Raw genomic sequence first — 14,959 nt, 5'->3', positions numbered from 1 at the left:
GCTACCCTATGGACCACAGGTAACGGCATCCTGAGGCTCTCCCGATTCCAGGGCCCTGCCTGGTGGCGGGGGCGGTCGGGGGGGGGGGAGAAGGAGGAGGGGGGCAGCCACCAATGCAGTTCCTGCCGCAGTGCCTCCTGTGTGCTAGCAAGAGGGAGCGCTTGTGGGCCGGAGGCTGCCCAGAGGCACCCATTTCTCAGAAAGGAACGGCTTCCGCTGAACTCATTTCCCGTTTTCCCGGCAATCCCGGGCCATGTAGAGAAAACATTTTCGAATGGAAAGTAGTTGGGAAAATGGGCTTTTTCTCTCTGAGATGGAATTGCTTCATCTCTGTTTGAGGCGATTTTGTGAAACTGTTTCATGGGTGTCTGCAGCCCCCTTCGGCCAGGCCCCCTTCGGCCAGGCCCCCTTCGGCCAGGCCGGGTGGCTGTACAGGCAGCACTTGGTCCCCGGCTCTGAATCGGAGCACGCCAGGGTTCAGGATTTCTTCCTTGCACATCTCCCAGCTGAGGGGACGGCTTGGGGCTCAAAGCAGCTCCTGCCAAGTTCACGGAGTTAGTGAGAAAAGGCAGAACCGGAATACGGGGCCCCCCTGGCCCAGAGCCTGGCCCAGAATGCGAGGCCGTGCTCCAAGGCCCAGGTACGGCTCAGGTGAATTCAGGAACATTATTAAGCTCCCTCTTTGTGCCAGCCACAACGCTCTGGGCTGGGGATCCGGAGCCTGCCCTGGCAAAGCTGCCGCTCTCTCCAGCACATCATGGTGGAGGTTGGGGTCATCGAGGTGAACGGGCTTCTGTCCATCCATCTCTTCTCTTGGTGGCCCCCTGCCCGGGATACCTACACGCTGACACTGGCCTCGATTCCTTCCACCAATGGGGAGAGCAAGGCCAGGCTGGCATGGCCAGAATCTCCGGCCAACACATCCCTGAGCCTTCAGTCAGCCCAACCCAATGACATAGGATCTTCCCTGGAGCAGCACTGACTTGAGCACAGCCTCCGTGTTGCCCACCTCCGGGCTGGCCCATCCTAGAAGGACTTCTGGCTTGCTTAGAGGGGTTAGGTTTGAGGAAGCTAGATCACCCCCCATGCTCTGAGGCGGCCTTCCATTCTGTCCTAGAATGTTCCAGACGCGCTGCTTATATTTTCCTGGCCATTGAAGGAAGGAATCGCTTTTCCTTATGCTGTGTGCCTAATGGAACTGGGAAATGTCTCCTCACTGCTCATTTCCAGTTATATCCAGCCACTTTCTGTGACCCCTAAATATGGGCTCCCCTCCTTCCAAAGGTACCTAGTAGTCTACAGACAGACCTTGGCTTGGGCTCAGAAAAGCTGGGCTATGCAGCTAATTGGAAGAGCTGATGGAGTATTGCACTCAGTTAGGAAAGCCTGAATTCAAATCCTGCTTCAGAGACTTCCCGGAGAGACAGTGAGCATCACTAAAGTACGGGAAAGGGCCCTGGAGTTAAGAGCCTGGGATTCAAATCTCAGCTCTTCCATGTGTTTCCTGTCTGAACCGAGGCAAGTTACTTAACCTCCATCTGCCTCAGTTTCCTCATCTGAAAAATGGGGATAACAATGACACTTACCTCTCAGGTTGTTGTGAGGACCAAAGGAGGCCTTCCCCATCTCCAAAATGGGCCTAACGAGAGTCACATTAATTGCCCCGAGACAGTTACGAACTGTAAAATATGATAGAAATCTGAGTGCTGAGTGTGCTCTGCACGGCAGGAGAACCTATTTATTATACAGTTTGCTGAGCAGGCTTCTAGTTCATATTTAAGTTACCTCAATGCCAGCCTCTCCGCCAAGTCCATTTTAGAATCTCCACTTGAAACTGAGTATTTAAGACTGGGAACAGCCGGCCCGGAACCTCCAGGGGAGGCTCGGGGTCCTTTCCCTTGGCCCCCTCCCTGTGCGTGGAGGCCAGCACCAGCTGCCAATCTCTGAGGCCGGATGTCTGTTCCAAGGAGCTCTCCGGAGAGCCAGGGCCAGAAAGTGACAATCTCTCAGTTGCAAATGGCAGAGATGCTCTGGAAACAGCCCCTCTCCTGGGAGCTGTCCCCAAGCAGGCCCCCCACCCGGCTCTGGGAAGGCTCAGTGGCCTGCCAGCCAACACCCTGCCTCCTTTCCTTGGGCCAACCCTCTGGCACAGTTTCCCAGCCCTACCAGGCTGTCCAGAGCTGGAGACCTGCCTGGCTTGCTTTGCACTCCCCCAGCTGGCACTCGGTTCCATGGTCTAGGCCTGTGCTCTCCTGACATAGTTAGGCCTGTTCAAGAAGCTTGAGAGCCGGGTCCTTTTCTACCTCCATTTGGGACTCCGGAGAAAGTGGCCTGAGAGCCCAAAGCTTCATCTGCTCCAGAACATGTGTATTTGGGTCCCCAGTGGTCCTCCTAGCACCAACACGAATCATCTCTTCTTGCCAAACTGAAACAACTGAGTTCTGTATAAATCATTCTGTGCAACCAGGACTCTTCCCTCCTTCTGAGGCTTCACTATTGAGCCAGGGTCCTCCTCAACCTTCTTACTGCATGAACTCATTCTTTCCTTGCCAGTCCTTTACTATTCCAGCATCTACTAGGGGTGTGTGTGTGTAGCAATGAAATAAAGGAGAGCAGGGAAGACCAGGGTGAGCCCAACTGGAGGGAGGGGGGCATGATAGAGCCCCTCAGATTGTTTTGCCAGATTCAGGTAGAATTTAAGGGCCTCTTAGGGCAGGGCACTCAGGGTGAAATGACACATCAAATGTGGATTCCCTAACCTGGCCCTCTCTTGGCTTTCATCCGATTTCCATCTGACTTACTGGGGTAGCCAAGCAAGCTTCTGAAATAAATGCTCAAGTGTGCTTTAGAAGATATTTATTCAATTTAAATGTGTTTATCCAGAGGCTGGGTCTGGTTTTTGTTTTGTTTTACCGCTTGTTAATATTTCCAAACACTTAGGAGCTATTTTTAGAGCAGTATTTATTAAGCACCTACTAGGTTGCAGGCACTGCCATAGGATCAACGTATAATGAATACGGCAGTCCTTGCTCATCAGGAACTTACTTTTCTTTTTAAAATTAAATTATTTTTTAATATATAAAAATGTATTTTCCCTCACCAGTGGGGGGAAAAGCGAAACAGAACATAGTAACACCCAAACGTTTGTAGCAAATAGACAAAGTCAAGCAAACAAGCTCCTGTGGGGTTTGTGCCCCCAAATGGACATCCCAGTCCGTGCCCCGAGAGCCTCCCCTCACTGTCAGTAGCGTTTGGGTCATGTCTTATCACCGGACTCTAGAAGGCCATTTGGATGTAATCTTACGTGTTGATCTTCCCAGTTCTTACTGCTGGTGTTTTCGACTCAAGTCTGTGAACCTTTATGAAACACCTACTGTGTGTTAGGAGATGCGGTACGAAGACTAAAATTAAACAAACAGTCTCTTCCCTCCGGGGGCGTTCTCTGTACTAGGGACAGCAGCAATGCAGCAGCTGCTCTGGTCAGGCACTCCCCCAGACATCCCAAGTGGCTCGGGAAGGACTGCCCAAATCAGGAAGGACCCCCTACCGTAGCGGCCCCTCAACTGAGCCTTCCCTAGGGCTGGGGATTCCAAGATGCAGAGAGGAGTGGGGACAACATTCTGGGCATGGGCACTGCCTGCACCACCTTCCCATCTAGAGCTGCTCAACAGTGACATGTATGGTGGATGTCATCCATGACTTTGTATATGCTTTGTAATTGTCTTTTCTCCACGAGGGTTGTTTCTCTCAGTTAAATGGAAGCTCCTTGAGGACTTTTGTATGTTCGGCACATTTCCCGGCTTCTAGGAGGTGCTTAATAAATTCAATAGACTTGAATTGTTTCTGGGTCGGTTTCCCTTGGGTCGTTTCCCTCCCGTCTCCCCTTTGGTGAGGCCTGGCATTTATGGGATTAATCCTGTGTCTCCCAACACCATCTTGGCCAGATGCACACTTGCATTCCATGCCCAGTGGTCTCAGTTTACTCTGCCTTGTGCCCTAGATTTCGACGCCAGCTTTCTGAGCCTTGTAATTCCTTTCCACCTTTGCCTACGATGCCGAGGGAAGGACGTCCAATGTACCAACGCCAGATGTCTGAGCCAAACATCCCCTTCCCGCCCCAAGGTTTTAAGCAAGAGTACCATGATCCGGTCTATGAACACAGCACCCTGGTGGGCAGTGTGGCCAACCCCAGCTTCCCTCCACCTCTGATGATTAAACAGGAACCCAGAGACTTTGCCTATGACTCAGGTAAGCTGCATTTCTTACTTCGTCAGCCTATGTATGACCATCATTTGAATGAAGGCCATTGGTCATAGCCTCTACTGGGTTGCTTGGGTTTTCCTTGGTTTATAAATGGTTTATAAAATACTCCTCACAGATTTGCATTTTGTAAGTCATGGAATTGTCTTAGAATCACGAGGGACTTTTAAGATAACTATCTGATACCTTCTTTATGCATTTGAGCAAACTGAGGCCCAGAGGTGCGTGACGTGCAGGTTTGAAGCCGGGTCTGTTAGCACCACGTAATTTGTTCCTTGCAGGGTCCCTCACACTTCAGAAGATCCAGGGCTTAATCACTGCATGGTACTTTCTCCACCAATGCAGACGGCAATTCTTTCACCCCATGGTGAAAGGTAGCCCCAAATGCCTCCCATGATGGCCAGTGCCATTCATCACTCTTGGAGTATAGCTCAGCAGGTCCTCCCATAAGAAACACTCAGGGTGTCTGGGTTCCTGCAGTTGAAGCTCTTCCAGCTTCGTGACACCTTCCCAAATGGGCAGTGTTTTGGCAGAGAACCTGGAGTCCCCTCTGTGCCATGTTGAGGGTCGGAACAGTGCCAGAGGGTCAGAGGGCACTGGACTTGAAGTCAGAAGCTGTCAGTTAGTATGGCTTAACTCTGTGCTAAGAGCCTGACCTTGGGGGAGTCACATCTACTTTGAAAGCCTCACTTTGCTCATCTATAAAATGGAGATAATAGCATTTGCCTTGCCCTAAAGTGCCAAGGAGGGCAGAATAACCCTCAAGTGGAATCCAAAGGGCGGTTTCTGTTGTTGTGGATTGTTGTTCTGGGAATTTCTCTCCCCATTGACTTGGCTCCCTATTGGATGTAGCCTGAGGGTTTCTCGGGAGGGTTCTGAGACATCTTCCTCAGGACTCCAGAACGTGTCTCTGGTGAACAAAGGCTGGACTCTCCATAAGTGTTTGAAATAGTGTCTAGAAATGAAAGGATGTGAGGACCTCACCAATGGCCACAGAAGCCACTCTGGAGATGGCGAAGAATCATGCTGTTGAGAATGTATGTATGTACTGTTTATGGACACGTATGTAGACAGGCATGCGTGTGTGGTTGAATGTAGACACATATGCACACAGTTTCTGTGTGTGTGTGCGTGCGTGCGTGCGTGCATGCGTGTGCTATCTTTGAGTTTCTGGCTCCAAAGCATGCTGGGAGGTTAGCCTTCCCTGGTTCTGGCCAGAACACAAGGTCTTGCACATCATAATAAATCTTGGTTGTTTGAAGGTTTGTTGGCTCTCCTGCCCTGGTACCAACATTCTCTTGGAATTCACTCCCTCTGAATCTCCTCCACTTTGGAGCTGGCTCTTCCTTCAAGGCTCAGCTCAAATAGCACTTGCTCCAGCAAGAACCCCAGCTGGAAGGACACAGTGCATCACCTCCACATTGCTTGTCCTCTCTTATTTAAAGCTGTTGCCTTTCTCCACTTTCCACCAGAATATAAGCTCTCCAAGGAGGCTGGCGTGGTTGGCTTTGACTGTGTGTCTAATTCCCCCCATTGGCTAGTATGGCGCTTAGTGGGGTCTTAGAAGTATCTGTCATGTTGTGTTGGATGAAACAGTGCGAGATTCCCAGAGGAAGCCTCAGTTTCTTCACCTGTAAAAGGTGGTAGAAGCCAGCTCTTGGTCTGTGGTCCTGTGCTCCCATGTTAGCTCTAGCTCAGGTTTTGTCCTCGAATTGACTCTCTGCCTTGGGAGAGTCGATTCAGCTGGTTGTGCCCCGGCTCGACGGACAATCCATCACTCAAAAAGTATTTAAGTGCCTTTTAGCTCCCAAGCAGAAATACGTGTGAATAGAAGGACAAAGAAGGAGACACTCCCTGCTCACAATCAGGGATTCTAATCGTGAGGCATCTCCGATCTAGGTCTCTGGCGAGACATTCTAATGGTGAGACGTCTAGATCTAGATCTGCATGCTTCTGTACACACACTCACATACAACGTACATAGGATACACATACATGCACACACACACACATATATTCAATGTGTATATGCAATGGATGAATCTGGCTCTATGTGAAGTCACTTAACTCTAAGAGCGTTTGGCCGTGAATAACAGTAAGCGATAATCCTGCCTGTCTGTCGCCCCTCCAACAAGGAGATTGCCAGCCTGGGGATGATTACAGTTGGGGGGTCCACATGTTTTGGAGCCTGGAAAAGCCCAGTGGAGAAGCCACAACTTCCTTTTAGTGGGCGCTTCTGGTCTTCCCATATTTAGGTTATCTGCCTAGTCAAGAGAAAGCAGAAGCGTCCCGTTAGGTTTCTCAATTGGGAAAGAAATCCAAAGTTATAGTCACTTTCCCGTGTGAAGTCTCTGCCTGGTTCCTTGGATTCCTTTGGGTCTGGGGTTGGGTATTCCCTCTTGAAATCCTGCATTGGGGGTTAGGCTTGGCAGGGGCCTCACCGATTACCCAACAGACCGAAATCCAAACAAGACTGGCCTCTACCAATGAGCATCCAGCCCCTTCTTGGAGACCTCCCAGGAGAGGGCAGCCAGTGGCCCAAGAAGCTCGTTCTACTTTCTCATTGTTAGAAAGATGGCACCTCTGAAGTCACTGGCCGGAACCCAAGAAAAAGAGGCCTTCGTTGTGGGCCTACATGCCCAGGAAGGAAAGGCAGGCCAGCGTGGCGATCAGGGATGAAAGGGGCCTCTAACCCAATCCCTCATTTTACCTTTGCGGATATTGGAAACCAGCGCCAAGCAGATGCTTGCTACTCGCAAGCAGTAAGAAACAGAGCCAAGATTCCAGTCCAGGTCCCCCAAATCCAAAGTCCTCGTTGTTTCCCAGGTGTCATCCCCTCCCCCCACCAGGTGAGGAAGGGCTCTGGGAAGATCAGCCCCACGTGGGGATGTCAGAGCCGCTGGAAACTTAAGCGCTACATCCGACCCCTTCGCCTTCTTTATGTGTGTGCCATTGACTCTCTTGGAGCCCTCCAAATCTTGTTTTGCAATGTATTAAAATTAGATTTCAAAGGAATCCAAACATTGTGAAGTAAAGACACTCCAATAATAATCATAATAATGATGATGATGATGATAAAAAACACTGAGCTCATTGACCTCAGCTCAGGAACCCAGGATCCTCTTTCCTTGGGATCAGCTCTAGCATCCAAGGAGGGGGCATGCCTAGCCCCAGACACCCTCCTTGGCCTCCTGCAGATAGCCTACCCAGGTTCCCTTTAGCACTAGAATCATAAAGTCATGTCTTTTGAAGGAAAAAAAAGCACCAACTGAAGTGTAGTCATGGTGTCGCAGTCCAGGCCTGTGAGAAACGACTCTGTGGGGATCGAGATGGATTTTCCGGCCATAGAATTGCTGCATTTAAGTTGACACATCTGTAGATGCCATCAAACTGCCGTCAACAACTGTGATCCGCAGATATTCTGTCTTGGTGCCATCTGTTCTCTAGAAATAATCCCTTTTTCCCACTGTGGCTGAGAGTGCATTAAAGAAGGCCTTAGGAAGCCCGGGGAGGGGGGGGTCGATCCCAGAAGCCCTGACTCCCTTTTCCACCTGTTGAGTTTGAGTGAAGAGTGTTGGGAAGAGCACAGGCTTAGGGGTTCTGGGCTCTCCCAGAAAGGCCCTGGAAGCAGCTTAGACAGAGGATCTCATTGGGTACGTGGCCAGGTAACGAAAAGAACTCCAGAACCCTTTGTGCGTCTGGCTTCCAACTCTGTGAATGGTGTGGATTTAAATGAAGGTCCAATCCTTGAAGAATTCTATTTTATAAAGTTTATTATCTAGTAAAATAGAGCCACGTGACTAAGTTTTTCTACCTCCCCCAAAGCCTCATCAGGAAGACAAGAGGGCTAGACATGGAACTCCACACAATTTATGTCCTGTCTATGTCAGCACGTAACAACAGGAAGTGAGTGGGATTCTGGGAGTCGTAGTTTTTCTGGGGAGTGTAGTTTTTAGGGTAACAGATTCAAATTACACATTGGGAAAGGGAAGAGCAGAGCATGTGGGGCCCAGTGGGCACAACCAGGCCTTTGCCACGCTCTGGCAGATGGCAGGCAGCCCAGTAGTTAGGTTGGTTCCCAAAGGAAGGCAGTTTCAGCTGTGGAATCTTGAAGAGAGTCTGCCATGCTAAAGGCTACCCAATCATGGTCTCAAGAAAAGGAGAATCCTGGCACTCTCCAGAGTTATGGAAGCCGAAGCAGCAGGCCAGAAAGCAGTCATGAAGCACCCACCAGGGCCAGGCACTGCTTTAACCCCTGGAGAGACAAAGAAAAGAGAAGCCCAGTTCCTGCTCTCAGTGAGCTTCTGCTCTAACAGGGGAGATGATATGCAGACAACAAGATGGAGATGGGAAACTGGATAGAGCCTCCAAGAGAGGGCACTAAGATGATGCAGGCCTGGGAAGGGCTTCTGGCCAAAGGGGGATTCTGGGTGTGATCTGAAGGAAGTTAGAGAACCAGTGAGGAAGAGATGAGGAGGGCAAGTACCAGCGTTGGGAGGTGGAGTCCTGGGTGTGAGGAGCAGCAAGGAAGGAGGCCGACATCCCTGGGTCACAGGAAGAGATATTCTTCCTGCCTGCTTGACTGCTTCTCAGTCTCCTTGGCTTTGTCATCTCCTAGACCCCACTGCTTCTCTGGGGACATCTGTCAAGGCTCTTGATATGTCCTGCCTTAGTAATTTCATTGGCTCCCATGGAGCTAATGCCCATCTCTGAGCTGATAATTCTGAGCTCCCAATCTGCCCATCCCTACCTAGTCTCTCTCCTGAGCTCTAGTCTCTTGCCATCTTCAAACTGGTTGTGCCATTGGGCTCTCCAACTGACATATCAGAAGCAGAATTCAGGGTCTTTTCCCTCAAAGGCATCCCCCTCCCCAGCCCCACCCTGCTTCCAGTCCCCTGGGTGGCCTCCTCAGTGTTACTCTAGGCTCCTCCCTTTTCTCCATCCCCTATGTCCAGGCAGCTGGACCACACAGCTTTGGCCTCTCGTACCTCCCCAACATCGCCCTTCCTGCCCTTGACCCGCACACAAGCACCCACACACAAGCACTGAGCAGTTCAGGTCCTCAGAACCTTCACGGAGATGACTGTCTTAGTTCCCTAAATGGGCTCTCTGCCTCCAGTCTCTGCCCAGCTCTTATCCCTCCTCCACTTAACTATCCTGTGCATTCACCTGAGCAGATTTCTTTTCTGCTCTGTGAATGCCATCAAGGCATGCTTCTCCCTTTAGAGCCCTTCATGGTCTGGCTCCTTCCGACCTTTCCAGGCTCAGTAGAACATGGTTCTTCCCCTCCTACTCTATGAAGTTGTTCTTTCCCACCTACAGTGTTTTATCACCCATCTCTGAGCCTTCTGCGAGTTGTGCCCCTTGCCTGGAAGGGACTCTCTCTTCACTCTTTCCCCTTTTTGTGGTTGTTCGTTCACTTCAGCCACGTTCAGCTCTTTGTGACCCCATCCCAAAACTTGTTTGATTTTTTTTTTTTTTGCCAAAGATATTGGAGTGGTTTGCCATTTTCTTCTCTAGCCCATTTCACAGATCAGGAAACTGAGGCAAAAAGGGTGAAGTAACTAAGAGTCATACAGTCTAAGTGTCTGAGACTGGATTTGAACTCTTTCTGCCTCCAGGCCCAAGGGCTCTCTATCCACCTAGCTTTCCTCTTAGCTCCGATCACATGAAGATGTTCCTTAGCTTCCCCACTTCCACCCCTGCTCCTGCCCACACTTATTCTTCAGCTGCAGCCTTCTCTTCCATCCTCGCCTTCTCTCCTCTTTCATCACTGAGGTGCTCTGATACACTTTAAGATGTAAAGGTTCTGGGGCCATCTTGTATCTGCCTGGAGGTGATGCCGTTGCTCCCTTTGGAGATGGAGGCTCCAGCGCACACTACTGTCCAGCCCAGCTCTATAAGCTAGCTCAGACCCCTGCTCTGCTAGTATAAATGAAGAGCAGAAAAAAACAGTTAGCAAAGGACCCTGCCTCTAGGACCGACTCTATCGCTGATGGCTGCGTGATTGAAAACGGCCACAACTTGTAGTTGGGCCAATATGGTTCAGCTCAGAGGGTCAGAGATTTCTTACTGAAAGAGTCCTTAAAGGAGAGCTGGAGCCCCCCTCTCTACAAATGAGGAGCCTTGGGATCAAGAGAATGGAAATGACTTGTCCAAGGAAACACAAAGACTGAGTGGCAAAATAGAATTTGAACACAGATCCTTCGATTCAAATGTAAAATGATTCCAACCTCAGCAATTACCAGAGCGGCTGTAAACAAATCATTCCATTCTCTCAGCCTCCCCTGTAAAAAACAGATGATTTGTTTAGAACTGAATGTGTACACAGAAGCTGGCAGGCCAGTGGGCCCATTTTACAGATGAAGAAATAGAAGCCCAGAGCAGCAATGCTTTGGCCAGCATCATCTAGCCAGTAAGTGTTAGAGGTAGGATTCAGACCCAGAACTTTCTGACTCGGAGTCCCTGCGTGACCCCTGCCTATCCATGTACCCTACACACACACACACACACACACAGGGCTGTGAACAAGAGAGCACCTCGTTAGTAGGAAAGCATGATGGCTGTGAGCTTTTTCTTACACGTGACCTAAAATGTGGCCATTGGAAATGCGTTGCTTTGTGCTTTCATGGAGGATGAAGGGCTTTCCTCGAGCGTTCTTCCCTGGCTGGAGACCCTGAGGCCGTGGGGACCTCTGTGTCCCAGGAGGGGCACTGATTATGTGCCAGAAGGAGGGGACGGCCGAGGGAGCAGGGCCCCAGGTGGAAGGAGAAGCGAGAGGAGAGCTGGCTGTTGGGAAGGAGGAGGGGAGGGGCCGCCGATGGGCATTTTCCCTCCGCTGTTTGCCCAGCCTCAGGTCTATTTGTATTAATCAGTCAACCAAGAGCCACTGCGTTGGGTGCCTGGCACACAGTAGGAGCTTAGCAAATTGGAGTTTATGGCTTGATTAATGAGCATGATAGAGCTCGGCAAACCTCAGAACTGTCAAAACACGTCCTGTTACTTGGGACATAATGGGTGGAGGACAAACCAAGATTTATTTCCGCCCTTCCCTGGAACAGCAGAAACGTGGCTCAGAAGAGTGATTTATGTGTTTATAGACAATGAGTCAGCCTAACAGGCAACTAAAATTATCTCTGGAGTTTGCATAAAAGGGGAAAAAACATCTCACCCCATCCAGGAGCTGGGAGCCAGCTTCAGGCAGGTAAAGCACAGGATCCGAAGATGGCGGGAGGTCAGGCCGGAGGGCCTGAGAGGCCCTCAGTCCAAGCGAGGTTCAGGGCGATGCACTGACTTGTCCAGATTGTGCAGGTTGTGAATGGCAGGATGGGATCCAAACCCAGGCCTCAGCCCTAAAATCCGGCCCCCTGTTATCCTTGACCAGAAAGTTCTGCGTCCTCTGGGCAGGCGGCTGGGCATCTTTTGGAAATCTTGTCCTCACTCCTCTCTTCTAGAAGATGGCCTCGATCTGGAATGATAGGGGTCAAGAGAGCTTAGGAGGAAATTTGGAAAGTCAATTGACTTAATAGGAAAAGCAAGATGTTGGCTGGTCGAGGGTGCCAGGGAAAGTGGTGAAGCCAGCTGCCTCCCTCGTTTGTCCATCATTCCAAACTCAGACCCTCTGTGCTCCCCTCTGGTCTCTCCCCGCTCTCCTTAATTCCCTGCCGGATGGCGACCATGTCCTAGGTGAGGAAGGCATTCTGGGGGATCAGAAAGATGGGTCACCATGACGACAGATGGAGGGCAAAGATACAGGAACAACATTTTTGGTGTGAATTATTTTTCACATGGGATTTTCTTTTAAACATTTTCTCTTGCACATCTGGCTGATACAATTTATGTGTGTGTTCTTTAAAGTTTTCATTTAAATTTCTTGGGAATAAAGAGGAAGTGCTATTCAGTGGCATTGAGTCCACTTCAGGTGATATCATCTCTTCAAGATTCCCCCATGGCAGAGTCAGTCTAAGTAAGCTCTTTTTTTTTTTTTAAACCCTTGTACTTCGGTGTATTGTCTCATAGGTGGAAGATTGGTAAGGGTGGGCAATGGGGGTCAAGTGACTTGCCCAGGGTCACACAGCTGGGAAGTGGCTGAGGCCGGGTTTGAACCTAGGACCTCCTGTCTCTAGGCCTGACTCTCACTCCACTGAGCTACCCAGATGCCCCTAAGTAAGCTCTTTAAAAAAAAAATTGTCCTTGTCTTTTTTCTTTTAATATTGTTTATTTTTTAAAAAAAGTATTTGATTTCCCCAATTACATGTAATAACAATTTTCAACATGCATTTTCCAAAATTACAAGATCCAAAATGTCTACATCCCTCCCTTGCCTCCCCCCTCCTAGAGATGGTAAATAATCAGACATGTTTGATCATGAAAAACAGATTTCCTTCTGGGTCCTTATTGTGGGAGAATTAGGGCCTGGGACATTTTGAGCCCAGCTCAGAGTGTGGAGGAAGGGGGTATCCAAATGGGAGGCACCCCTGAGGGCCCAATGAGCAAGGAGGGAGAGAGGAATTGGAAGTTTCAATGAGTTTTTTGTTGAATTGAAACAGATTTTTTTCTGGATGAGAAATTCTAGTCTTGAGAGGTCTATGTTCCCCGCCTGCCATTCCTGTGTTAGCCTCCTTACCTGGGGATGGTCCCCACCTTCTTCATTCCCAATTCATTACAATTATGTTGAGTCTGCTAGTCTGAGGGTGCTTCAGGATAAGCCTGTGGAGTTTTGAACTGGAAGGGGGCATATAGAAAACCTCATCTAGCCTCTTCCTTTAACAGATGAAGAAACTGAGTCTGAGAGAGGTTAAGGTCCAGGTCATAGAGGTAGTAATGGAAGATACATTATTTGAACCCAGATCCTCTGACACCCAACCCAGCACTCTGTCCACCAAGGAAGAGGCTTCCCTCAGATTCCCTGCCTGCCTGGCACCAGAGGCCCTAGCTCTCCAAAGGCCCTCACCCTTCTCATACTGGACCTAGCAGTTAGTGTTTAGCCCATGTCTGGGATAGAGTAGGTACTTCACAAGTTTTATGGACGGACTAATGGGCTCACATTGAGCTGAGGGCACTTCCAACCTTCTACCTGGAACATCCAGCCCCCTGGGTGACCAGTACTCTTCTTAGCTCTGTCAGGGCTTCTGGGCATTTCCAAAGGATAAATGCTTCACCTATTCATTCTTACAAATCCCCCGTTCTAAATGTTGGTAGACTTCCCAGCTGTGTGACCCTGGGCAAGTCACTTAACCCCCATGGCCTACCCTTACCACTCTTCTGCCTTGGAGCCAATGCACAGTATTGACTCCAAGATGGAAGGTGAGGGTTTATAAACAAACAAATAAATAAATAAATGTTGGTAGAGCCAACCTTGACATGGGTGAAGGAAGCCCTTTTGGACCAACAGGTAACTCTTCTTTTCCACACTGGATCTCTTTAGAGAAGCCATTCTTCAGCCCCTCCCCTTAGGAAATACTCCACATACAGCCATTTGGTCGTTTCCTTTGCTTAGCTGGTTTCTCTTATTTTCCTGTAGATTTCTTGAACCCTTTTGAAGAAAAATTCCAGATATTTTCTATAGCTAAGCTTGGCAATCTCAGAGATTCATGGATTTCTTGGAGATCAAGTATGGCTCTGACTCTAGCACCACCTGCCCACCTTCTCTTCATGCCTAGGATGGCCTCATCCTCTTCTAATCCTCTAGGGCAGAGGGCCTTAACAGTGTTTGGGTCAGGGATGCCTTGGGCAATCTCTTCTTATAGTCATGTATTTAAATAATAAGAATAAGCCATTGAGGATTACAGGGGACAGCAGTTATATTGAGATTCTTTTTGAACAATCCATTCCAGGACCCCAGGTCAAAGTTTCTGGGCTTAATAGACCATGAAGAACAGGGTGATGGGCTTTCCCTTTCTTCTCACTTTCCTTGTCTTCTCTGCCAAATTTCTTCTCTACGGCCTCCTGGCCATCCCTGCCCCTCCCACAGTTTTCTCACCCTGCTTGATTTTCCCTCCTTGGGGCTGGGGTCCCGATGGAGGATGGAATTGGGCAATTAGCCATCATTCTCTTGAACCTAATTAGTTTGACCTCCTTCCAAAGAGCATGGGATTGGGCTCCCTCCCTCCACCTCCTCCCTTTCCAAGCCTGCTCTCCAACCCCTTCCCCTCAGACTGCCTTCCATGCAGTGTGCATCTCCCATGCCGCCATTGTGGTCCTTGCTCCAGAGTGAGCTCCTTTAGGATAAGAACTTGCTTTGGCTTCCCAGCACTTAGCATTGTCACAGCAAACACTCAATACATGCTTGTTGACAGGCTGACCTGGTTGGCCACACAAATACTTCCCAAAAGCCTTCTTAGAAACCCTCAAAGAGGCCGACAGGCCAGTGATTGTTCTATCTTGATAATTCAAGGACAGCAGAGAAAAATTGAACCCACGGATAGATATTTATGAATTGTCACCTGTGCTAGGAGCTGAGTATACAGAGAAAATACAGCTGTCACCCTCAGGGAGCTTATACTCTATTGGGCAGCTTGGTGGCCCAGTGGATAGCGTGCCAGGACCCAGAGTTGGGAGTGCCTGGGTTCACATAGAGTCTATATAGACATTTAGTAATTATGTGACCCTGAGCAAGTGATTTCACAGCTCTGACTCGGTTTCTGCGTGTGTAAAATGTGGATGGGAACAGTACCTCCCTGTGGCAGTTGTCATGATG

At 49.5% G+C, this 14,959-nt stretch overlaps 1 protein-coding gene across 1 annotated transcript in view; it reads left to right on the top strand.

Annotated features, from left to right (window-relative positions):
* The first annotated feature begins 757 nt into the window (after positions 1-757).
* ETV1 (ETS variant transcription factor 1) overlaps positions 758-14,959 on the top strand; it is a 40,316-nt gene continuing 26,114 nt past the window's right edge. Inside the window, exons 1-2 of the mRNA XM_044678845.1 lie at positions 758-936; positions 4,001-4,248. Coding sequence (XP_044534780.1) covers positions 758-936; positions 4,001-4,248 — 427 coding nt within the window. The remainder of the gene's footprint in view (positions 937-4,000; positions 4,249-14,959) is intronic.

This window comes from Gracilinanus agilis, chromosome 5, assembly GCF_016433145.1.
Source record: "Gracilinanus agilis isolate LMUSP501 chromosome 5, AgileGrace, whole genome shotgun sequence".
Classification (NCBI taxonomy): Eukaryota; Metazoa; Chordata; class Mammalia; order Didelphimorphia; family Didelphidae; genus Gracilinanus; species Gracilinanus agilis.
This window is presented reverse-complemented; position numbering and strand designations above follow the sequence as displayed.